The sequence below is a fragment of the Anolis carolinensis genome, unplaced genomic scaffold, assembly GCF_035594765.1.
Source record: "Anolis carolinensis isolate JA03-04 unplaced genomic scaffold, rAnoCar3.1.pri scaffold_13, whole genome shotgun sequence".
Lineage (NCBI taxonomy): Eukaryota > Metazoa > Chordata > Lepidosauria > Squamata > Dactyloidae > Anolis > Anolis carolinensis.
This window is the reverse complement of record NW_026943824.1, coordinates 16,039,167-16,066,940: the sequence shown is the minus strand read 5'-3', so window position 1 is coordinate 16,066,940 and position 27,774 is coordinate 16,039,167. Positions and strand designations below refer to the sequence as shown.

General features: G+C 37.5%; 1 protein-coding gene across 1 annotated transcript; it reads right to left on the bottom strand.

Annotated features, from left to right (window-relative positions):
* ccnf (cyclin F) lies at positions 1 to 27,719 on the bottom strand. Its single transcript, XM_062964225.1, has 17 exons — positions 27,597 to 27,719; positions 22,771 to 22,925; positions 21,240 to 21,346; positions 21,020 to 21,087; positions 20,021 to 20,217; positions 19,568 to 19,621; positions 16,486 to 16,590; positions 14,420 to 14,497; positions 14,179 to 14,330; positions 11,617 to 11,781; positions 8,508 to 8,631; positions 8,148 to 8,328; positions 5,566 to 5,653; positions 5,379 to 5,478; positions 4,007 to 4,131; positions 3,580 to 3,749; positions 1 to 3,214 (listed from the first exon to the last, which is right to left on the bottom strand). Exons 1-17 carry the CDS (start codon positions 27,607 to 27,609, stop codon positions 2,757 to 2,759), a joined length of 2,340 nt encoding a protein of 779 aa, XP_062820295.1. The 5' UTR covers positions 27,610 to 27,719; the 3' UTR covers positions 1 to 2,756.
* Between the last annotated feature and the right edge of the window lie 55 nt (positions 27,720 to 27,774).

Sequence of the window (27,774 nt, the reverse complement as noted above, 5' to 3'; positions counted from 1 at the left end):
TTTTAATATAAAAATCGTTTGCTTTTATAAAAAAATATCACCACTAAGCAACGTGAACTGCCATTGGCATTACTATCTTTAAAAAGGACTCATTTAACCTGTCCAGTGTTTTCTTTTTTTTCTTCAAAATCGTTGTTAAGAAGTGCACACATTTTGTACCATTGACATACATTCTAAAGGAGGCATAATTCATCAAACCCTGTTGTGGATAGATCCCTTTTCTAGACAGAACAGAGGATGTTGTTCAAATTATTTTTTTCCCCCTAGTACAAAAATCACAATAATAACAGGGATTGTGCCATCAAAGTGTTGCTCACATGCAAATCCAAGAGAATAACGTTCAAGCCCTTAAATCCATGATAAATGAATTCAAATTGCAGGCATATCAGTTTGGAGTTTTTGTGAACAATGAGCTATAGGGCATCAGATATGATAGGAATCACACATTCCTCACCCTTAATTTGGGTTCGATTTATGGGTTTAGTGACGGTCATCACATTCTTTTGTAAGGTGAGATTGGAGGAGACAAGACACAAAAGAATTCTAGTTTGGCATCTTAAAGGCACAGGAAAAAAGGAAACAAATATATAGAGGGGAAAAAGAGTATTACAAAATTATTATTTTTTAAAAAGCACAGAAAAAAATATCCAATTTGTTATACAATGGCCACAAAAATAGCACCTAGCCTTTAAAACAACAACATAAAAAAGAGTGAGTAAACAGGCTCCTTGGCAAACTCTGGAATCAACCAAAACAATTAAAATAAGGCAATGCAAGTCACTTGGGCAAATCCAAATACGAATTGAAATTATTCAATTCATAGGTGGGGAAATGTTCCTCCCAAAGACTAATGTTTTGAGAAGCATATAGAGAACTTTGTTTGCAAATGTTTTCATTTTCTTCATCACTTCCATTTGTTGCAAGATGAACGAAAAGGAGGAGAAGGAGGTGTTCTCAGCCATGTTCAAGATCCCCAAAATGAAAATGATAAAAAAGGCAGATTGAAAGGCAACAATGGGGCTATCTAGGTATGTATTTTGGACTCCAGTTCCCAGAACTCCTGGCCATCGCACAAATAAGCCATGGCTTTTGCAAACTGGAAAGCCGCTGTTGGAAGCTAAGCCAAGACAGACCAGAAACAAAGTGTCCCAAAAAAATGTATACACACTTTAAAAGCTCAGTTGGTGTTTCTTTTTTCCCATTGGAAATCAGATCAGAAACAGTGTCCCAAAAAAATGTATACACACATTTTAAACACTCAATTGGTGTTTCTTTTTTCCCATTGGAAATCAGATCAGAAACAGTGTCCCAAAAAAACGTATACACACTTTAAAAGCTCAGTTGGTGTCTCTTTTTTCCCATTGGAAATCAGATCAGAAACAGAGTGTCCCAAAAAAAATGTATACACACTTTAAAAGCTCAGTTGGTGTTTCTTTTTTCCCATTGGAAATCAGATCAGAAACAGTGTCCCAAAAAAACGTATACACACTTTAAAAGCTCAGTTGGTGTCTCTTTTTTCCCATTGGAAATCAGATCAGAAACAGAGTGTCCCAAAAAAAATGTATACACACTTTAAAAGCTCAGTTCGTGTTTCTTTTTTCCACTGGAAATCAGGCTAAGCTTTGAACAAAGCAAAATGCATTTTTAAATGCTCCTGGAAGTAATAATGTCTAGATTCTATTCCATTTTGAAAACGAAATTCATTTTGATAAACATTGACTTTATAGCATTGTTGTATATTTTCCGGGCTGTATGGCCATGTTCCAGAAGCATTCTCTCCTGACGTTTCGCCCACATCTATGGCAGACATCCTCAGAGGTTCTGAGGTATATGGAGAAACTAAGCAAGGAAGGTTTATATATCTCTTTTTTTTGTCTGTTGGAGGCCAGTGTGGAATTCCAGACAGGAATCAATCAGGGGGCAGCTAATGACTCTGAACAAAGGATTCCCCCAGGCCAGGATGTGAGGCTGGGAAGGCCATTTAATGCTAGCAAAGGTGATTAATTCCAACATTCACACTGGCCTCCAACAGACAAGAGTTCTTCTCTCCACCCAGATATATAAACCTTCCTTGCTTAGTTTTTCTATATACCTCACAACCTCTGAGGATGCCTGCCATAGATGTGGGCAAAACGTCAGGAGAGGATGCTTCTGGAATATGGCTGTATAGCCCGGGAAACATACAACAACCTTGTGATCCCGGCTATGTAAGTGTTATTTATTGTTATAATTGTATTATTTTACTTTGTTTAATAAACATACAACAACCTTGTGATCCCGGCCATGTAAGTGTTATTTATTGTTATAATTGTATTATTTTACTTTGTTTAATAATGTGTTATTACGTTGTTATGTAATGTTTGTGTTGCTTTTATGACTGTAAACCGCCCTGAGTCCCATCCGGGAGATAACGCGGTATATAAATAAAGTTTTATCATTTATTATATGAAAGCCTTCGACAACACGTTGACTTAATAATTTGGGAATGTTGTGTGTATACATTTTTTCGGGACACCTTGCATATGCCCTGGCACAAGGGTCAGATTATGGAGGCGATCCCGGCCACGTCGCCCACAGAACTGGTTAAACCTGCTAACAATGCCTTAAGCCTTATTAAATTGGGTTTCAAAGCTGAACCACAAGAGGAGGTGCCGAATCCGTGGGGAAAGCCTTTAGTAAACAAGAGAACGAGACCAGCCCTGCAAAGGCCACAACCCAACGTGTGCAATGTGGACTTCAACTCCCATGTTGCGGCATCAGAGGCTTAAGAAGCCCAGGTTCATCCTCTCCTCCTCGCTGTACTCGGCCACGTTTTTCCGCTTAGCTTGCCTCCGTTCGGGCTGTAAACGCAAGACAGGGTTGCGTGGCAGCCGTGGGCCTTTGCTCATAGTGGTAACCAACGGCTGTGCTGCTGAGGTAGCGGCTTTGCACGAAGTGCCGAAGTTGCAATCGACGGCGGAGCCGGGGCTGGTGCTGTGGACCGAGGAATACCCAGAGCTGGCATCCATGGAAGAGGCCGGTAATAAGCCACGTTGGCCCGCGGACCATTTCTTCTCAGCCACAGGATGGCCATCCTCCTTGAAACTGGACACGGACGCTTCTTTCGCAAGGCTCTCTTCGTCGCTGGATGCGTCACAGCAGCACCCGCCAACAGCACGCTTTTCGGGGTCCATGCAGGCCACGGCCACGTCTAGGACTCCACTGGGAATTGTAACTGGACAGAAAGAGCATCTCATCAGGGAGGAGAATGCATGGAATCTGGTCAAGAACTTATTTAACACACACAGTAACACATGGACCTGATGATGATGATGATAATTATAATAATAATAATAACCAGTACAAGAAAGCCGCACTACAAACTAGAGCTGACAGCTGGCACAACAAAACATTGCATGGAAAGTTCCTTGACCCGAACATAAGCCAGCCAGGATCCTCACTCGAGTATAAGCCGAGGAGAGCTTTTTCAGCCCTAAAAAAGGGCTGGAAAACTAAACTTATACTCGAGTATATACAGTAAATAAATTGCTGGTAATACCAGTAAAAAAAGGAGAGGAAGAAGAAGAAAAGGGAGCTTACTGTCTCCGTCCTTCTCGCCTTCGCTTTCTTGGTCGCCTTCGTAGCCGGAGCAGGAATCCAAACTCCAGTCCAGAAAGTTGTCCAGAAGACTCTCCTCCTGGTTGGAAAGCTCGGCCGTGGGGGTCGTCACAAAACTCCCCCGGTCCTCTTGGATGCTGTCTTCTCTTCTCCTACAACACATACAGTCCACATGACCTACTATACATCCTGGCACTGTTTGGAGGGGGATGGACCATGGATGATGGGACTTGCATATGGGAGTTGTAGTTCACCTGCAACCATGTAACCTGACCCTGGACCTAAACTTGGAACACAGGCAAACAATGCCTTTCCCAAATGACCCGGGCACCGCCGGGTCCCCAAGCTAGTAAATAAATGAATGAACTGGGAGAAACGGGTACCAAGCACACCTCTCGGTAAAACTTGCCTTTTAGTTCTTTTTCCCGACGGGGAGGTGAGGAAGGTTTCCACCGTGTTCATGTACAACGAACCGGTCTCCGGATGCTCTTCCTTCACTCCTAGCAGCGAGCAGAGCTGGCCGTAACTCATCACCTAAGACACAAATACAGTAGAGTCTCACTAATCCAAGCTAAACGGGCCGGCAGAAGCTTGGATAAGTGAATATCTTGGATTAAAAGGACTGATCAAGGAAAAGCCTATTAATCATCAAATTAGGTTATGATTTTACAAATTAAGCACCAAAACTTCATGTTATACAACAAATTTGACAGAAAAAGTAGTTCAATACGCTGTAATGTTATGTTGTAATTACTGTATTTATGAATTTAGCACCAAAATATCACGATATTTTGGAAACATTGACTACAAAAATGGCTTGGATTATCCAGAGGCTTGGATAAGCGAGGCTTGGATTAGTGAGACTCTACTGTAATACCAAATAGTAAGATCGGAGAGCTAGACTGACAAGCAGTCATGGCTTCTGCACATACCAACACTGCTGCCATATACTGCATATACTCGAGTATAAGCCTAGTTTTTCAGCCTTTTTTTTAAGACTGAAAAAGCCCCCGTTGGCTTATACTTGGGTGAGGGTCTTGGTTGGCTTATATTTGGGTCAGCTTATACTCGGGAATATATGGTACATTTATTATTTTTCTCTATTATTGTTGATATTATTACATTTATTATTTTTCTCTAAGGGGGCTCGGGTCGGAGCACAACATATAAATGGCAAGCATTCCATGCCGGATATAATCTATATATATAAAAGGGTAATGGAATCACGGCACCGGACAAAACAACTAAACACCCCACAACCTTGAAAATTGACAGCACAACCTCTCATCCATGCCTCTATGTTCATACAACAAAAAGAAAAGAAAAATTAAGTCCTAGCCACAGCAACGCGTGGCCGGGCACAGCTAGTAATATAATATATAGTTTATTATACATATAAAAGCCTATTACACATCAAATTAGGTTATGATTTTACAAATTATGCACCAAAACATCATGTTTTACAACAAATTTCACAGAAAAGGCAGTTCAATACGCAGTAATGTTATGTTGTAATTACTGTATTTACGAATTTAGCACCAAAATATCATGATATATTGAAAACATTGACTACAAAAATAGCTTGGATAATCCAGAAACTTGGATAAGTGAGTGTTGGATAAGTGAGACTCTACTGTACATCCAATTGGGTTGACATTGGATTATATTCGCATAAATACCGGGAGACTATAACTCCCAGCGGCAACACGTTAGTCCAAATAAGCAATGGCGCTCGGATAAATTGGACAATTATTTCTCCATTTGAAATGGGACGGACGCACCTCCTCTTTGCCGACTTCTTCATAGCGCTCGTCTTCAAAGCGCTGCTTCACTGCTGTGAGTGACACCTGCCTGTAATCTTTCGGGACGTCCTCGTGGAAACTGGGAGAGAAAAAGCAATTGTTTCTACTACGAATGGCCCAGGATCTGCTATATAGTTCCATTCTCATTCTCCAGTCTTTACTTTACCATTTCTTGTGCAGGCTCAGCGCACAAGGTATCAGCTCTTCGAGGGAAAATCCAGTGCTTTCCGACAGCGGGCTGTTCCAAGGATGTGCTGGAGGAAGAAAAAATTGAAAGCGATCAGACGTATAATCCCATTGTGTGGGTTAACGCCGCCAAGGTCTGCATGGAGCACCAATGTTACCTTCCCGCCGGAGCAGTACCTATTCATCTACTCTCGTTTGCATGTTTTTGAAGTTTAGGGTTGGCAGAAGCTGGGGCTAACAGTGGGGGCTCTCTCCGCTCCCCCAATTCAAACCTGCGTCCTTTCAGTCCAGAAGGTCAGCAGTTCAGCGCTTTAACACGCTGCGCCATCAGGGGATATTATTTCCTTAAGGTTGTGAATGTACAATATTTCTGATTGGGTTTTTTTTTTCTGTTGGAGGCAAGTATGACTGTTGCAATTAGGCAAAATGATTAGAATGTAATGGCATTGCAGCTTTAAAGCCTGGCTGCTTCCTCCCTGAGTGATTTTTTTTGTTGGGAGGTATTAGCTGGCCCTGATTGTTTCCTGTCTGGAATGCCCTTGTTTTCAGAGTGGTGTTCTTTATTTACTGTCCTGGTTTTAGAGATTATAATGTTCTGTATTATTCTACCACAGTAATTATTTCATAGTACAGTAGAATCTCACTTATCCAACATTCGCTTATCCAATGTTTTGGATTATCCAACGCAGTCTGCCTTTTAGTAGTCAATGTTTTAAATTCACTGTGATATTTTGGTGGTAAATTTGTAAATACAGGAATTACTACAAAGCATTACTGCGCATGGAACTACTTTTTCTGTCAAATTTGTTGTATAACATGATGTTTTGGTGCTTAATTTGTATAATGATTACTTAATTTGATGTTTAATCGGCTTTTCCTGAATCCCTTATTATCCACCATATTCACTTATCCAATGTTCTGCCAGCCTGTTTATGTTGGATAAGTGAGACTACTGTATATTTATAACCTTATATTATCTGCTTAGAACTGGATTATATGAGGCCCCTTCTACACAGCTGTATAAAATGCACACTGAAGTAAATTATATGGCAATGTGGAGTGAAGATAATCCAGTTCAAAGCAGATAATATAAGATTCTAAATGGGTTATATAGCTGTATAAGGGCCTTGAGTCTACACTGCCATATAATCCAGTGCAAATTAGATAATCTGTGGAAGAAGCCTAAGTGAGGCCAAAGTCTGCCTGTCCCCTAACTGAACCCTGGCTGTTCCTTGGCTGAGTTGGTTGCTAGGAGACCAAGTGGGCAGAGATTAGCCCTCTAAACTGGCAGCAATTGGATAAAAACAATTATTCCTTTCCCTCTAATTAGGACTTTATTTTTTTTTCTTTTTGTTGTATCAACCTAGAGGCGTGGATGATGGATTGTGTTGTCAAATTTCGAGGTTGGGGGGCCTGTAGTTGTTGTTTTGTGGATCGCCGTGATGCCATCTCTCATTTATATATATAGATACTAGCTGTGCCCGGCCAGCTAGGTGGTATGGGAAATAAACTCTGCCTGTCCCCTGGACTGAGTGGGTTGCTAGGAGACCAAGTGGGCGGAGCTTAGCCTTCTAACTGGCAGCAATTGGATAAAAACAATTCTTCCTCTCCTTATAATTAGGACTTTGTTTTTCTTTTCTTTTTGTTGTATGAACGTAGAGGCATGGATGAGGGGTTGTGCTGCCAAGTTTAGTGTTTCTCGGATGTGCGGTTTTGTTGTTTTGTCCTAGGCCGAAATTTCATTACCCTTTTATATATATAGATATATATACTAGTTGTGCCCGGCCACGTGTTGCTGTGGCAAAGTATGGTGGTATGGGAAATAAACTCTGCCTGTCCCCTGGACTGAGTGGGTTGCTAGGAGACCAAGAGGGCAGAGCTTAGCCTTCTAACTGGCAGCAATTGGATAAAAACAATTATTCCTCTCCCTCTAATTAGGACTTTATTTTTCTTTTCTTTTTGTTGTATGAACGTAGAGGCATGGATGAGGGGTTGTGCTGCCAAGTTTAGTGTTTCTAAACTATTACACACTTCTTTTGTTACTCCCCCATCATCTACCCTCTAGATTGTTTTTATCTTATGTCCCTGGTCTCCGTGATTGTATTCTTATCCTTTTCTCACCCCAAGTTTTAATTAAGTGTCTCATGCGGCCCGCCCTGTTATATATATATATATATATATATATATATATATATATATATATATATAGTGTTGCAGTGTATATGATTATTTATTGTATTGTTTAATTGTATTGTGATATGTTGTTTTATATTTTGCTATATTGTACTGTTCTGGGCATGGCCCCATGTAAGCCGCCCCGAGTCCCCGTTGGGGAGATGGTGGCGGGATATAAATAAAGTTTTATTATTATTATTATTATTATTTCTGGGATGTGTAGTTTTGTTGTTTTGTCCTAGGCCGAAATTTCATTACCCTTTTATATATATAGAAGATATCTCGATGAACATGGATAGATTAACTTTTTAAATGAAAAAACATGCAGGAAGACCAATTCTTTTATTTTATTTTTCTAAATGTATTGCATAGTGTTGTTCTTCTCACCTTGTTTGTGTAACACTTTGGCTAGCAGCAAAGCCGCGGCGGCCAAACGGGCCGGAGAGTAAACGCAAAGGCCCGTGTTGAGCAGGGAGAGCTCGCAGATAAAGCTGTAGAGGTAAGCAGTTCTTTTCTCCATTGGAGTTATGTTCAGTAGCACTTCTTTGTAGTCCACAATCGTGGGAATCTTTAAGAAACAAGGCAAGTCAGAGAGGCCTGTCTGAGTAAAAAAGGTTTGATGTGGTCTTACTTTCAGTTGAAGGCTGCTTTGAGGCTCTTTCGGGAGAGATAAAGTGGGGTATACATAATAATAACAACAACAACAACAACAATGTCTCTTTCCCCATGCAAGTATTAGACCCTTACCCGTATCTTCCCCTCTAAGGCAGAAATGATCTCTCCCATCATCCTGACCAGGTCTTCATACTTGTAAGTGTTGTCAGTGAGCCAAACCGCTTCCCTTATCGTCAGGATCTCTTTGCTGATAAAACTGTAACAATAAGATTAATGGCGACGCTTTGAGTCTCCCTCGGGAAAGATAAAATGGGTTATAAATAATAATAATAATAATAATAATAATAATAATAATAATAATAATAGATATTTAGCTGCTTTGAGTCTCCTTTGAGAGAGATAAAGTGGGGTATAAATAATAATAATAATAATAATAATAATAATAATAATAATAATAATAGACACATAGGCACTTTGAGTCTCCTTTGGGAGAGATAACGTGAGGTATAAATTAATATAATAGTAGATATATAACTGCTTTGAGTCTCCTTTAGGAGAGATAAAGTAGGGTATAAATAAAATGAAATAATAATAGATACATAGCTCCTTTGTCTCCCCGGGAGAGATAAAATGGGGTATAAATAATAATAATAATAATAATAATAATAATAATAATAATAATAGACACATAGGCACTTTGAGTCTCCTTTGGGAGAGATAACGTGGGGTATAAATAAAATGAAATAATAATAATAGATACATAGCTACTTTGTCTCCCCGGGAGAGATAAAATGGGTTATTAATAATAATAATAATAATAATAATAATAATAATAATAATAATAATAATAATAATAGATATTTAGCTGCTTTGAGTCTCCTTTGAGAGAGATAAAGTGGGGTATAAATAATAATAATAATAATAATAATAATAATAATAATAATAATAATAATAATAATAATAGACACATAGGCACTTTGAGTCTCCTTTGGGAGAGATAACGTGAGGTATAAATTAATATAATAATAGATATATAACTGCTTTGAGTCTCCTTTGGGAGAGATAAAGTAGGGTGTAAATAAAATGAAATAATAATAGATACATAGCTCCTTTGTCTCCCCGGGAAAGATAAAGTGGGGTATAAATAATAATAATAATAATAATAATAATAATAATAATAATAATAGACACATAGGCACTTTGAGTCTCCTTTGGGAGAGATAACGTGGGGTATAAATTAATATAATAATAGATATATAACTGCTTTGAGTCTCCTTTAGGAGAGATAAAGTAGGGTATAAATAAAATGAAATAATAATAGATACATAGCTCCTTTGTCTCCCCGGGAAAGATAAAGTGGGGTATAAATAATAATAATAATAATAATAATAATAATAATAATAATAATAATAATAGACACATAGGCACTTTGAGTCTCCTTTGGGAGAGATAACGTGGGGTATAAATTAATATAATAATAGATATATAACTGCTTTGAGTCTCCTTTGGGAGAGATAAAGTAGGGTGTAAATAAAATGAAATAATAATAGATACATAGCTCCTTTGTCTCCCCGGGAAAAATAAAGTGGGGTATAAATAATACTAATACTAATAATAATAATAGATATGTAGGTGCTTTGAGTCTCCTTCGAGAGAGATAAAGTGGGGTATAAATAATAATAATAATAAAAATAATAAAAATAATAGATACATACATAGCGGCCTTGAGTCTCCCTCGGGAAAGATAAAGCAGGGTATATATAAATATAATAATAGTAATAATGGATACATAGCTGCTTTGAGTCTCCTTTGGGAGAGATAAAGTAGTGTATAAATAAAATGAAATAATAATAATAGATACATAGCTACTTTGTCTCCCCGGGAGAGATAAAATGGGTTATAAATAATAATAATAATAATAAAGCAGGGTAACAACAACAACAACAATGGATACATAGTCGCTTTAAGTCTCCTCTGAGAGACATGAAGTGGGGTATAAATATAAATATAATAATAATAATGAATTCCCGAAGTACCCATGGCTTGCAGTTGGCCTAATGCAGGGGTCCTCAAACTTTTTAAGCCGAGGGCCGGTCCACAATCCTTCAGACTGTCGAGGGGCCGGATTATCATTTGAAAAAAAATACAAACAAATTCTGATGCACACTAAATATGTCTTATTTGTAGTGCAAAAACAACAACAACAACAAGAACAATGAAAGAACAATACAATATTTAAAAATAAAAACAATTTTAACCAACATACATTTATCGGGATTTCAATGGGAAGTATGGTCCTGCTTCTGGCCAATGAGATAGTCAAGTTAATTAGGGTTGTTGTTGTTGTTGTTGTGTGCTTTCAAGTCACAACATTTCAGACTTTGAGTGAGCCTAAGTCTAAAATTTATTTATTATTTATTTACTGCATTTATTTACTACATTTGTATCACACCCTTCTCACCCCAAAGAGGACTCAGAGTGGCTTACAAATTATATGTACATACAATATATTATATTATTGGCATAGCACAATATTAGCATTATATATTACTATATTGAACTATACCACTATACTGTAATATTCTTAGTAATATTATATGTAATATAGAATATATAATTAATATTATTATATGGTATTATTATTAGTGTTATATTGTATTACATTATAATATTATTATCAATATTACATGTATATACAATATATTATATTATTAGCATAGCACAATATTAGCATTATATATTACTACATTGAACTATACCACTATACTATAATATTATTAGTAATATTATATGTAATATAGAATATATAATTAATATTATTATATGGTATTATTATTAGTGTTATATTGTATTAGCATTATATATTACTATATTGAACCATACCACTATACTGTAATATTATTAGTAATATTATATGTAATATAGAATATATAATTAATATTATTATATGGTATTATTATTAGTGTTATATTGTATTACATTATAATATTATTATCAATATTATATGTATATATAATATATTATATTATAAAACTGAGGGCGGGGGCCAGGTAAATGACCTCGGAGGGCCGCATCCGGCCCCCGGGCCTTAGTTTGGGGACCCCTGGCCTAATGAGTCCAAATCCACAAAGGAAACCTCACGAGCTGCGAGAACGAACAACATTCAGGAAACTTTTCCAGCCACGGGTTTGTCGTAAAAAAGAATGACAACAATGGAATGAAGGGGTGTTGTGACTCTTACCGTGTGCAAATCACCATGCATGCGATTCCCAAGAGCTGCAGAGAAACCCTCGGTACGGGCCGTATTTTCAAGTACCGGTCCACGCAGCCGACGGTCAGGTGGAGGCAGAGGCTGGAGAAGTCCTTCATGGTGGCCACCTCCACCAGCCAGTCCACCAGGATGTACCTAGGACACGAGGCAAGGTCTCGACTCGTTCAGCACAAATACAAAGTTCCCGGAGTACAAATACAGCACGCTGTCATTAAAAATATATATGGCAATTGCATAATGTAATGTTATTACTGTATGTTCTCGAAGATAAGCCCTTTGTATGAGCTGAAAAAGCCTCCCCTGGCTTATAATCGGGTCCCTTATCAGTGTTTACTTTTCCGTTGCTTGCAATATATGACATATTTATCTCTCATCTTACCCTCCCTTATCAGTGTTTACTTTTCCGTTGCTTGCAATATATGACATATTTATCTCTCATCTTACCCTCCCTTATCAGTGTTTACTTTTCCGTTGCTTGCAATATATGACATATTTATCTCTCATCTTACCCTCCCTTATCAGTGTTTACTTTTCCGTTGCTTGCAATATATGACATATTTATCTCTCATCTTACCCTCCCTTATCAGTGTTCACTTTTCCGTTGCTTGCAATATATGACATATTTATCTCTCATCTTACCCTCCCTTATCAGTGTTTACTTTTCCGTTGCTTGCAATATATGACATATTTATCTCTCATCTTACCCTCCCTTATCAGTGTTTACTTTTCCGTTGCTTGCAATATATGACATATTTATCTCTCATCTTACCCTCCCTTATCAGTGTTTACTTTTCCGTTGCTTGCAATATATGACATATTTATCTCTCATCTTACCCTCCCTTATCAGTGTTTACTTTTCCATTGCTTGCAATATATGACATATTTATCTCTCATCTTACCCTCCCTTATCAGTGTTTACTTTTCCGTTGCTTGCAATATATGACATATTTATCTCTCATCTTACCCTCCCTTATCAGTGTTTACTTTTCCGTTGCTTGCAATATATGACATATTTAGCTCTCATCTTACCCTCCCTTATCAGTGTTTACTTTTCCGTTGCTTGCAATATATGACATATTTATCTCTCATCTTACCCTCCCTTATCAGTGTTCACTTTTCCGTTGCTTGCAATATATGACATATTTATCTCTCATCTTACCCTCCCTTATCAGTGTTTACTTTTCCGTTGCTTGCAATATATGACATATTTATCTCTCATCTTACCCTCCCTTATCAGTGTTTACTTTTCCGTTGCTTGCAATATATGACATATTTATCTCTCATCTTACCCTCCCTTATCAGTGTTTACTTTTACGTTACGTGCAATATATGACATATTTAGCTCTCATCTTACCCTCCCTTATCAGTGTTTACTTTTCCGTTGCTTGCAATATATGACATATTTATCTCTCATCTTACCCTCCCTTATCAGTGTTTACTTTTCCGTTGCTTGCAATATATGACATATTTATCTCTCATCTTACCCTCCCTTATCAATGTTTACTTTTCCGTTGCTTGCAATATGACATATTTAGCTCTCATCTTACCCTCCCTTATCAGTGTTTACTTTTTCGTTATTTGCAATATATGACATATTTAGCTCTCATCTTACCCTCCCTTATCAGTGTTTACTTTTCCGTTGCTTGCAATATATGACATATTTAGCTCTCATCTTACCCTCCGTTATCAGTGTTTACTTTAGTTATTTATTTATTTACAGCATTTCTATTCCGTCCTTCTAACCCTGAAGGGGACTCAGGGCGGATTACATTACACACATAAAGGCAAACATTCAATGCCATGGCATAGAACAGAGACAGAGACAAGACGCAGGCACCGGGCTGGCCTCGAACTCATGACCTCTTGGTCAGAGTGATTTGTTGCAGCTGGCTTGCTTTCCAGCCTGCGCCACAGCCCAGTCCTACTTTTCCGTTGCTTGCAATATATGACATATTTAGCTCTCATCTTGCCCTCCCTTAGTGTATACTTTTCCATTGCTTGCAATATATATTTATCTCTCACCTTACCCTCCCTTATCAGTGTTTTCTTTACCAAAGCCTCCCTCGCTCTTAACCAAGGGAATGTCCTTACTTTGAAGGCAATTTTTCTAATCCAGAAACTTTGTTTTTGTGGCTGCCACAATCTACCGTATATACTCGAAGATAAGACAGTTTTTTCAGCCTTTTTATGAGCTGAAAAATCCTCCCCCAACTTATAATCGGGTCAAGGTCAAGCCGGCAGTGTTGCTTGCAATATATATTTATCTCTCATCTTACCCTCCCTTATCAGTGTTTTCTTTTCCAAAGCCTCCCTCGCTCTTAACCAAGGGAATGTTTTGAAAAGGGAAAGAAGCCCTTGCAAGTCAGGAAAAAGAATATATATATATCCTATAAAAGCATTTTCCCCCTGAAATATTTGTTAATCTCTGCTACAGATATATAGGCATTTCCCCCTGCAAGCCTTTGCAATCCCTATGTACCTTTATATTGGTATCTATCTATCTATATTAATTTTTAGAAGAAGAAACCACACCTCATGGTCTCGTTCATTCCCTTCTGGACGGTGAAGATGCTCTGCTTGCGGAGAGGAGGGGCGGCTTGGAAGAGCTGAGACACCGTCTCGTTGGCAGCCTTTGTCTCCAGTCCCAGTTGGTTCCCATTCCCACAAGCTTTGGCTAGAGCGAGCTGTAGATTCGGAAAGACAACAGTGCAGGGATAAACAATAAATAATGAGATCTCGCCTTTTCAGAATAAGAGGACCCTGCTCTTCTTACCTGGGCTTCCCAAGAGCCTTTGGCGGCATAGTCTCTGAGTTTCCTCAAGCTCTGGAGGTATCGGCCAGGGTCTGCCATCTACAAATACAGCACGCTGTCATTATATATATATATGGCAATTGCATAATGTAATGTTATTACCGTATATACTTGAAGATAAGTCCTTCGTATGAGCTGAAAAAGCCTCTCCCGGCTTATAATCGGGTCAAGATCAAGCGGAGCCCGGGGGCCGTTACTTGCAATATATGATATATTTCTCTCTCATCTTCCCCTCCCTTATCAGTGTTTACTTTTCCGTTACTTGCAATATATGATATATTTATCTCTCATCTTCCCCTCCCTTATCAGTGTTTACTTTTCCGTTACTTGCAATATATGATATATTTATCTCTCATCTTACCCTCCCTTATCAGTGTTCATTTTTCCGTTACTTGCAATATATTATATATTTATCTCTCCTCTTACCCTCCCTTATCAGTGTTTACTTTTCTGTTACTTGCAATATGATATATTTATCTCTCATCTTGCCCTCCCTTATCAGTGTTTACTTTTCCATTACTTGCAATATATATTTACCTCTCATCTTGCCCTCCCTTATCAGTGTTTACTTTTCCGTTACTTGCAATATATGATATATTTCTCTCTCATCTTGCCCTCCCTTATCAGTGTTGACTTTTCCGTTACTTGCAATATATGATATATTTATGTCATCTTGCCCTCCCTTAGCAGTATTTACTTTTCAGTTACTTGCAATATATGATATATTTATCTCTCATCTAACTCTCTCTTATCAGTGTTTACTTTTCCGTTACTTGCAATATATGATATATTTATCTCTCATCTTGCCCTCCCTTATCAGTGTTTACTGTTCCAAAGCCTCCCTCGCTCTTAACCAAGGGAATGTTTTGAAATGGGAAAGAAGCCCTTGCAAGTCAGGAAGAAGAATATATATATATAATATATACCCATTAATCTTATAACATCATTTTCCCCTGAAATATTTGTTAATCTCTGCTACAGATATATAGGAATTTCCCCCTTGCAAGCTTTTGCAATCACTATGTTCCTTTATATTTGTATCTATCTATATTTTTATATGAATTTCCCCCTCATATGTTTGGAAGTCTTTGCAAATCCTATATACATATAGATATCTAGAAATTTCCATGTACCTGTATATCTGCATCTATGTGTATACATTATTTTATATATGAATTTCACCTCATATGTTTGCAAGTCTTTGCAAATCCTATACATTTTATCTATATACAGAGAGATGTCTAGATAGATATATATGAATATAGATATATAGTGCTTGCAAATATTGCAGGGGAAATGCACACACACACATATAGATTTCTAGATAGATATAAACATAAATATATAGGGCTTGCACATATATAGAGAGATTTGCAAATGTTTCAGGGGGAAATGCATATGTGAAATTAGTATATTTAATTATAGATCTGTATCTAGCTCTGAATTGTTTATGTAGGCATTGAATGTTTGCCTGTTATTATGTTGGAAGCTGGCCTGAGTCCCCATGGGAAGATAGGGCAGGGTACAAAGGAAGTTATTATTATTATTATTATTATTATTATTATTATTATTATTATTATTATTCTGTTGTTAATACCATATTGTTTTTGTTGCCCCTACTTTTCCACTTACAGAGCTAGTTTACTGTTTTTCTTTGAAATACGGTAAATATTGAAAAACCTTTAACCTACTGATGCCTCAATATAATTTCATTGGGATCTATTTTCATTCTGAAATTGACCCGTAGCTGCTGCATTTTCCACCCACGGTTTATACTCGAGTCAATAAGTTTCCCATTTTTTTTGTGGTAAAATTAGGTGCCTCGGCTTATATTAGGGTCGGCTTATACTCGAGCATATACGGTACGTTACTATAATATTTTACACTATGTGACATGATGATTGTTGCTCCTGTGTTATAAATGTCATTATTTCCGAATTGGTTCTATCATAAAAAGTGGGAAAAGTTGATTCAACTGCAAAAAACTTTTATGTATGCAATGCAAAATCTCTTGTACGAAAACTCACCGAAGCTTTCCTATTGCTTTCCCAGAGGAGGTAAGAACTATGCAAGCAGCCTTGCTTGGAGGAGTTCTCAAACATCTCTAGAGCTTCTTTCCTCTTTTCTTCATCCTTCAAAGAAGAAAGATTAATATTAATATTAATTTTATTCCTTACCGCCTCACGTTGTGGCAGGTTTCGGCATAATTAATGCACACAAACATTGCAAAAATTTTATAAACACACATATTAAAATGGTAGTTCTATTTAAGATGCCTATTAAAATATTCTATTATTTTATTATGACACAGCAAACAAGATAGATATGCTGGATTTCATATCACAAAATCACAAGTCGAACACTTCCCAAGTGTCTAGGACTGTCTATTATTATTATTATTATTATTATTATTATTATTATTATTATTATTAGAAACACGACAAGATGAGTCCACAGCAGACACTCTGCTGGCTGTTGTATTGGATCACACGTCGGACACTTTATTATTATTATTATTATTATTATTATTATTATTATTATTATTATTTGAAACACAACAAGATGAGTCCACAGCAGACACTCTGCTGGCTGTTGTATTGGATCACACGTCGGACACTTTATTATTATTATTATTATTATTATTATTATTATTATTATTAGAAACACGACAAGATGAGTCCACAGCAGACACTCTGCTGGCTGTTGTATTGGATCACACGTCGGACACTTTATTATTATTATTATTATTATTATTATTATTATTATTTGAAACACAACAAGATGAGTCCACAGCAGACACTCTGCTGGCTGTTGTATTGGATCACACGTCGGACACTTTATTATTATTATTATTATTATTATTATTATTATTATTATTAGAAACACGACAAGATGAGTCCACAGCAGACACTCTGCTGGCTGTTGTATTGGATCACACGTCGGACACTTCCCAAGTGTCTAGGACTATTATTATTATTATTATTATTATTATTGACACAACGACGTTGTATGACACAGCAAACAAGATAGATATGCTGGATTTCGTATCACAAAACCACAAGTCGGACACTTCCCAAGTGTCTAGGACTGTGTGATGTATTTTCGGATGATGCGTGCAGATCCCAGTCGGGTGGCCTTTTGCAGTTGGCAGATCGTGATTTTGTCAATGTCTATTGTTTCCAAATGCCGGCTGAGATCTTTTGGCACGGCACCCAGTGTGCCCATCACCACCGGGACCACCTGCACTGGTTTCTGCCAGAGTCTTTGAAGTTCAATCTTGAGGTCCTGATAGCGGCTGAGTTTTTCCTGTTGTTTTTCGTCAATGCGACTGTCACCTGGGATGGCGACATCAATGATCCAAACCTTGTTCTTTTCCACAACTGTGATGTCTGGTGTGTTGTGTTCCAGAACTTTGTCAGTCTGGATTCGGAAGTCCCACAGTATCTTTGCGTGCTCATTTTCCACGATCTTTGCTGGTTTGTGATCCCACCAGTTCTTTGCTGCTGGGAGGTGGTACTTGAGGCATAAGTTCCAGTAGATCATTTGGGCCACATGGTTGCGCCTCTGTTTGTAGTCTGTCTGTGCAATTTTCTTACAGCAGCTGAGGAGATGATCAAGGGTTTCGTCGGTTCCCTTGCACAGTCTGCACTTTGGGTCATCAGCTGATTTTTTGATCTTGGCCTGAATGGCCTTTGTCCTGATGTCTTGCTCCTGGGCTGCAAGGATCAGGCCTTCTTTCTCCTTCTTCAGGGTCCCATTCGTGAGCCAGAGCCAGGTCTTCTCCTTATCAGCTTTTCCTTCAATTTTGTCAAGGAACTTTCCATGTTTTGTTGTGCCAGCTGTCAGCTCTAGTTTGTAGTGCAGTTTTCTTGTACTGGTTTTTTGTCTGCTGTGCTTTAAGGAGTTTCTGATTTTTGACTTCAATCAAAGCAGGTTCTATTATTATTATTATTATTATTATTATTATTATTATTATTATTATTATTATTATTTGAAACACAACAAGATGAGTCCAAAGCTGACGCTCTGCTGGTTGTTGTATTGGATCACACGTCGGACACTTCCCAAGTATTATTATTATTATTATTATTATTATTATTATTATTATTATTATTAATTTATTTGTTTCTATCCCGCTTTTTCCCCAGATTGGGACTCAAAGTGGCAAACAACATGTAAGCAAAAAGTTTACAACCATAAAATAAACAGTCATCAAAAGATAACTCATGAAAAATTATAAAGCACGCAACAACGTAATAAACAGTTAACTCAACAGTTAACTCAGTCCTAAAAAAGGGCTGAAAAACTAGGCTTATACTTGAGTATATACAATAACTTAAAACATAAACCATACATTGAAATAAACACTAATTATATCAAGTAATACAGTTACTTCCTGGGTCTGCAATGAGTTGATTTAAACGATAAAGTTCAATTAAAATGTATAAAATACCTATTAAATACACAGGACAAGGGATTCAACACACAGGACATGAGTTTAAAACTGGCCGGATTCATGGCATTTGCATTGCTTTTATCCAGGAATAAAGAACGATGAACATCTATCTATAACTACAGTAGAGTCTCACTTATCCAACATAAACGGGCCGGCAGAATGTTGGATAAGTGAATAGGTTGGATAATAAGAAGGGATTAAGGAAAAGCCTACTAAACATCAAATTAGGTTATGATTTTACAAATGAAGCACCAAAATATCATGTTAGACAACAAATTTGGCAGAAAAAGTAGTTCAATACACAGTAATGCTATGTAGTAATTACTGTATTTATGAATTTAGCACCAAAATATCACGATATATTGAAAACATCGACTACAAAAATGTGTTGGATAATCCAGAACGTTGGATAAGCGAGTGTTGGATAAGTGAAACTCTACTGTATTGGGAAAATAAAATTAGAAAGCCACTTTTGAGTCCCATTTGGGAACAAAAGAAAGGTATAACAATAATTTGAATACTGGAATAAAAATATCTATGTAACTTCTAAGATTCTGCAGAAGAGCAAAATTCAATGCATTTGCTATACAATGAAGTTTTCAAAGTGTCAAAAAAAGAAAGAAAAGGTATTAGCATCAAAAAAAAAGCCTTACCTCAAAGAGATTAAGAACCTTGGCCAAACAATAGAGAATGGAGCCTCTTTGTGTCTAAAAAGGGCAAAAAAGAAAGACCGAGAACATGAGAAACAAGAAGTGGGACTCAATGTGGATTCACAGCAAAGAAACGGCTTCGTTTGAACTTCTAGAGATGGATCGTTCATGTGAAAACGCTTCCAAAGGCGATGAGCAGAGAATATGTGTGATTTAACAGAGTGCCGTTACCTTCCCACCGGAGCAGTACCTATTGATCTACTCGCATTTGCATGTTTTCGAACTGCTAGGATGGCAGAAGCTGGGGCTAACAGCAGGAGCTCACCCCCCTCCCCGGATTCTAACCTCCGACCTTTCGGTCAGCAAGTTCAGCAGCTCAGTGGTTTAACCCGCTGCGACACCATGAGCTCCAGAAACATTTATATTTAGAGGAAATTGTGAACCAAAAGAGCTTACCCCGTTTTGCAGCCGGCACTCGGCCTTGAGGCTCTGGAAGACCACGGCTTTGCAGCAGCTTCCGCTCGGGGACCACGGTGGGCGGATGAAGAGCCAGACGAAGGGGGCGGCCGAGGCGTTCAGGCGCTCCGCCAGGCTGAAGAAGCGGGACGCTTTCAGCCCGTTCACTTCCGCACGGCCCTCGTCCGAGACCGATACTAAATACACCAAAAAGAGAGCAGTACCTATTGATCTACTCATACTCTGGGGGTTGGTGCTCATCTCCATTTCTAAGCGGAAGAGCCGGCGTTGTCCGTAGACACCTCCAAGGTCATGTGGCCACTGGCATGACTGCATGGAGCATCGTTACCTTCCCACTGGAGCAGTACCTATTGATCTACTCATACTCTGGGGGTTGGTGCTCATCTCCATTTCTAAGCGGAAGAGCTGGCGTTGTCCGTAGACACCTCCAAGGTCATGTGGCCACTGGCATGACTGCATGGAGCATCGTTACCTTCCCACTGGAGCAGTACCTATTGATCTACTCATACTCTGGGGATTGGTGCTCATCTCCATTTCTAAGCCGAAGAGCCGGCGTTGTCCGTAGACACCTCCAAGGTCATGTGGCCACTGGCATGACTGCATGGAGCATCGTTACCTTCCCACTGGAGCAGTACCTATTGATCTACTCATACTCTGGGGGTTGGTGCTCATCTCCATTTCTAAACCGAAGAGCCGGCATTGTCCATAGACACCTCCAAAGTCATATTGGCATGTCTGCAAGGAGTGCCATTACCTTCCCACCGGAGCAGTACCTATTGATCTACTCACATTTGCATGTTTTCGAACTGCTAGGTTGGCAGGAGCTGGGGCTAACAGCGAGCACTCAGTCTGCTCCCCAGATTCGAACCTGCGAACTTTCAGTCTGCAAGTTCAGCAGCTCAGCGCTTTAACACGGGGGCTCTGCTACAGACTCATAAATACATTTTACATGAGCGTGTTTCATACCCCAGTACTTACAGCCTTCGTTGTAGAGGTAAGCGATGCCAAGCTTCACGGCTGCTTCGAAGTTGCCTTTTCCTGCAGCTCTGAAACAGAGAAAGCACAGACGGGGAAGCCTTAGCATTGAACGGTTGTGTTGTTAAAGTGCAAAGTATGGAACCCTGTGCAGACAGGGAAGCCTTAGCATCGAACGGTTGTGTTGTTAAAGTGCAAAGTATGGAACCTCGCACAAAGTTACCTTTCGAACATGTTCAAGTTACTGGGCGACGGCCACACTTCTTGGAAGCTTGCACAGGCCCAGACGCTTGAGTGGTTATCGACAAGGTACTTAAGGTGAGAGTGAACCTACAAGAGAGAGAAGCTGGACGTTACATGTGGTCATACTTTTAATTGTAAGCCGCTTTCAATCTCCTTTGGAAGAAATAAAGCAGAGTATAAATAAACATCACAATTAATAATAATAGTACAGTAGAGTCTCACTTATCCAACATAAACGGGCCAGCAGGATGTTGGATAAGCAAATACGTTGAATAAGGAAGGATTAAGGAAAAGCCTATTAAACATCAAATTAGGTTATGATTTTACAAATGAAGCACCAAAACATCATGTTATACAACAAATTTGACAGAAAAGGTCATTCAATACGCAGTAATACTATGTAGCAAATACTGTATTTACGAATTTAGCACCAAAATATCACAATGTATTGAAAACATTGACTACAAAAATGGCTTGGATAATCCAGAACGTTGGATAAGCGAGTGTTGGATAAGTTGGATAATACAGTAGAGTCGGTCTCTTGGCATGGATAAGTGAGACTCTACTGTATTATCCAACTTATCCAACACTCGCTTATCCAACGTTCTAACTGGCAGCAATCGGATAAAAACAATTATTCCCCTCCCTCTAATTAGGAGTTTATTTTTCTTTTCTTTTTGTTGTATGAACGTAGAGGCATGGATGAGGGGTTGTGCTGCCAAGTTTAGTGTTTCTGGGATGTGTCGTTTTGTTGTTTTGTCCTAGGCCGAAATTTCATTACCCTTTTACCTATATATATATATAAAAGGGTAATGGGATCACGGCACCGGACAAAACAACTAAACTAAACCCCCCACAACCTCGAAAATTGACAGCACAACCTCTCATCCGCGCCGCTACGTTCATACAACAAAAAGAAAAGAAAAATAAAGTCCTAGCCACAGCAACGCGTGGCCGGCCACAGCTAGTATATATATATTTTTTCAAATAACCCAGGCATCGCCGGGGTCCCTAAGCTAGTCTATATATATAAAAGAGTGATGGCATCACAGCAGCGGACAAAACAACAAAAGTAAACACCCCACAACCTCGAAAATTGACATCACAACCCCTCATCCATGCCTCTGGGTTGATACAACAAAAAGAAAAGAAAAATAAAGTCCTAATTAGAGGGAGAGGAATAATTGTTTTTATCCAATTGCTGCCAGTTAAAAGGCTAAGCTCTGCTCACTTGGTCTCCTAGCAACCCACTCAGGCCAGGGAACCCTTTACCTTAACTACCACCAATTCCTCAATACTTTATTTCCCATACCGCCATACTTCGCCACAGCAACGCGTGGCCGGGCACAGCTAGTTGTCTTATATAAGCATCCCTACGACTCTCCAGAGCTGCAAACAGAAACAATTCCCCAAAACACAGGTGCAGTTTTGCATTAGGAATAGGCAACAATTACGCAGCTATAGTCTTAATAAACGGAATAAGCCGGGCTTGCAACGGGGTTGGGACTTACAGCTCGAAGGGAGAGGAGATCTTCAGCAGGAAGCCCTTTAAGGACATGGAAGAGGACGTCTTCCGGGAGGCAGAGGAGCGTCAGGACTCGGGGACGCTTCTTCATCCGGCGTTTGGACGGGACGGAAAAGCACCGGGAACACCTGCAGTGGGTCACTAAAGGGAGGCAGGCGCACCTTGTCAGCATCAGGAACATCACTCTTCACATCGTGTACATTGGTACCCCGCTTTATCCCTCCCGAAGGAGACTCAAGGCAGCTACGTCTCTATTATTATTATTATTATTATATTTATGTATTTATATCCCGTGTTATCTCTCCCTAAGGAGTCAAAGCAGCTATGTATTTATTATTGTTATTGTATGACACAGCAAACAAGATAGATATGCTGGATTTCGTATCACAAAATCACAACTCGAACACTTCCCAAGTGTCTAGGACTGTGTGATGTATTTTCGGATGATGCGCCCAGATCCCAGTCCGGTGGCAGATTGTAATTTTGTCCATGTCTATTGTTTCCAACTAGCTCTAGTTTGTAGTGCGGTTTTCTTGTACTGGTTTTTTGTCTGCTGTGCTTTGAGGAGTTTCTGATTTTTGACTTCAATCAAAGCAGGTTCTTCACTCTGCTTTACATATTCTCCCATAATATTTATTATTATTATCAATATTAATATCCTGCATTATCTCTCCTGGAGACCCAAAGCAGCTATGTATCAATTATTATTATTATATATTATTATTATTAACATCCCACGTTATCTCTCCCAAAGGAGATTCAAAGCAGTTATGTATCTATTATTATTATTATTATTATTATTATTATTATTATTATTATATTTATTTATATCCTGCGTTATCTCTCCCGAAGGAGACTCAAGGCAGCTATGTATCAATTATTATTATTATTATTATTATATTTATATCCTGCATTATCTCTCCCGAAGGAGACTTAAAGCAGCTATGTATCAATTATTATAATAATATTATATTTATATCCTGCTTTATCTCTCCTGAAGGAGACTCAAAGCAGCTATGTATCAATTATTACTATTATATTATATTTATATCCTGCATTATCTCTCCCGAACGAGACTCAAAGCAGCAATGTATTATTATTATAATATTTATTTCTATCCCGCATTATCTCTCCCGAAGGAGACTCAAGGCAGCTACGTATCTATTATTATTATAATTATATTTATGTATTTATATCCCATGTTATCTCTCCCGAAGGAGACCCAAAGCAGCAATGTATTCTTATAATTATATTTATTTATATCCTGCTTTATCTCTCCTGAAGGAGACTCAAAGCAGCTATGTATTCATCATCATCATATTTATTTATACCCCACGTTACCTCTCCTGAAGGAGACTCAAAGCAGCTATGTATCCATTATTATTATTATTATTATTATTATTATTATTATTATTATTATTATTATTATTATCATCATCATCCCACATTATCTCTCCCGAAGGAGACTCAAAGCAGCTATGTATCACCATCATCATTATTATATTTATTTATATATAATAATAATAATATTAACTTTATTTTTTTGTACCCCGCCCCATCTCCCCAGTGGGGACTCGGAGCGGCTTACATGGGGACCAAGCCGAAACATACAACAATAAAACGATAAAACAATTATTCCAACAGTAAAACATCAATATCAATAAAACCATCATAGTAATCAACATACAGCATAAAGTATTAAAAACAGGAGACTAAAACAAGGATCTGGGCCAAAGTGCAGAATATATCAAATATAATAATTATATCCCTCTTTATCTCTCCCAAAGGAAACTCAAAGCGGCAATGTATCAATTATTATTATTATTATTATTATATGACACAGCAAACAAGATAGATATGCTGGATTTCGTGTCACAAAATCACAAGTCGAACACTTTCCAAGTGTCTAGGACTATTATTATTATTATTATTATTATTATTATTATTATTATTATATGACACAGCAAACAAGATAGATATGCTGGATTTCGTATCACAAAATCACAAGTCGAACACTTTCCAAGTGTCTAGGACTATTATTATTATTATTATTATATGACACAGCAAACAAGATAGATGTGCTGGATTTCGTGTCACAAAATCACAAGTCGAACACTTTCCAAGTGTCTAGGACTATTATTATTATTATTATTATTATTATTATTATTATTATTATTATTATTATTATTATTATTTTATGACACAGCAAACAAGATAGATATGCTGGATTTCGTATCACAAAATCACAAGTCGAACACTTCCCAAGTGTCTAGGACTATTATTATTATTATTATTATTATTATTATTATTATTATTATTATTATTATTATTATTATTATTATATGACACAGCAAACAAGATAGATATGCTGGATTTCGTATCACAAAATCACAAGTCGAACACTTTCCAAGTGTCTAAGATTGTGTGATGTATTTTCAGATGATGCGTGCAGATCCCAGCAGGGTGGCCTTTTGCAGTTGGCAGATCGTAATTTTGTCAATGTCTATTATTATTATTATTATTATTATTATTATTATTATTATTATTATTATTATAGAATCATAGAATAGTAGAGTTGGAAGAGACCTCATGGGCCATCTAATCCAACCCCCCCCCCCCCCCCGCTAATAATAATAATAATTATTATCCCACATTATCTCTCCCGAAGGAGACTCTGGAATTTTGGGGTTTGCCTTTTGCAAAAAAGAGACATCAGATGGAGAAATGCAGAGGAGCTGGAAATGCAAAGAAGACTTTTGGGAGAAGAGAAAAGGCCGAAAGCACCTCCCTTTGCAAGAAGCTCCTGGCCGCTTATAGGCCCGGCTTAGTTTTTAAATCCACCGCCCAAAAGCAGGCAAGCCCTGAACTTTGAAACAGAGCACAACTCAAGCCACAAAATCCTAGTAAGGGTCTCCTGCACAAAAGTAAACATTGCAAAGTTTGCAAAGACACCCAACACCAAGGGGCTGCATCTACACTGCAGATTTAGTGCAGTTCGATACCACTCTGAGCTGCCATGGCTAGTTGTTATGGAATGACAGGAGCTGTCGTTTTGAGTCTTTGGAGTCATCTTCATTATAGAATTAATTATCCCCAGTTTCTTGGAATTCTGGCATAAAAACCTAGATGGCTGGCTACTAGTACAGTAGTCTCACTTATCCAAGCTAAACGGGCCGGCAGAACATTGGATAAGCGAATATGTTGGATAATAAGGAGGGATTAAGGAAAAGCCTATTAAACGTCAAATTAGGTTATGATTTTACAAATTATGCATCAAAACAAATTTGACAGAAATTTGCACTAATGCTATGTAATAATTACTGTATTTACTAATTTAGCACCAAAATATCACGATGTATTGAAAACATTGACTACAAAAATGCATTGGATAATCCGGATAATGTTGGATGTTGTGAGACTCTACTGTACCAACAAAAGTATATAATAACAACAATAATTTTATCAAATTGAACTGGATGGATGGCTACTAGTACCAACAAGAGTTTAACAACAACAACAACAACAATAATAATCTGAACTGGATGGCGGCTAGTACCAACAAAAGTTTAAAGACAACAACAATAATAATATTAAATTGAACTGGATGGCTACTAGTATCAATAAAAGTAGAATAATAATAACAACAAGAACAACTTTATAAAATTGAACTGGATGGCTGGCTATTAGTAACAACAAGAGTTTAATAATAATAATAATAATAATAATAATAATAATAATAATAATAATTCTATTAAATTGAATTGGATGGCTACTAGTATCAACAAAAGAGTAATAATAATAATATAAAATTGAACTGGATGGCTACTAGTACCAACAAGAGTTGAATGATAATAATAATAATTCTATTAAATTGAACTGGATGGCTAATAGTCCCAATAAGAGTTCAATAATAATAATAATTCTATTAAAATGTATTGAGTGGCTACTAGTTCCAACAGGAGTTAAATTATTATTATTATTATATTACATTGAACTGGATGGCTACTGGGAGAAGAGTTAAAATTATTATTATTGCATTTATTTTACAGAACAAACTAGAATTATTATTATTATACCTATTTTATATTGAATATAATTGCATGGCTACTAGTCCCAATTATAGATTATTATTATTATTTTGACTGAACTGGCTGGCTGCTAGTCCCAACAAGAGTTAAATAATAATAATAATAATAATAATAATAATAATAATAATAATAATAATGTAATAATAGTAATTATTATTATTATTATATTACCTTGAACTGGCTGGCTGCTAGTCCCAACAAGAGTTAAATAATAATAATAATAATGTAATCTTGTTTGCTGTGTCATACAATAATAATAATAATAATAATAATGTAATCTTGTTTGCTGTCATACAATAATAATAATAATAATAATAATGTAATCTTGTTTGCTGTGTCATACAATAATAATAATAGTAATAATACTGTAATCTTGTTTGCTGTGTCATACAATAATAATAATAGTAAATATTATTATTATTATTATTATTATTATTATTATTATTATTATTATATTATCTTGAACTGGCTGGCTCCTAGAGCCAACAAGAGTTAAATAATAATAATAATGTAATAATAGTAGTTATTATTATTATTATTATATTACCTTGAACTGGCTGGCGCCTAGTGCCAACAAGAGTTAAATCATTATATTCTATTTATTTTCCTGACTGAACTGGCAAGCGACCAGTCCTCACTAGGGTTAAATAATAATAATATTTAATAAAATAATCACTGAATAAAGCATGATATTAAATACTTTAAACCGGATTAAAGCACTCACCGCCAACTTTCATGGCTTCGCCTCGCAGCGCCAAATCCCTACTCAGCGCTCTGGTAGGCCGGTGGGCGTGGCTCCCGTGAGGCCCCGCCCCCTCTCATTCACAAAACCGCCCACCTCCCTTTTCCGCCTCGAAGCCACGCCCCCGCTTCGAACCCGGCAGCCAATCGCCTGCGGTTCT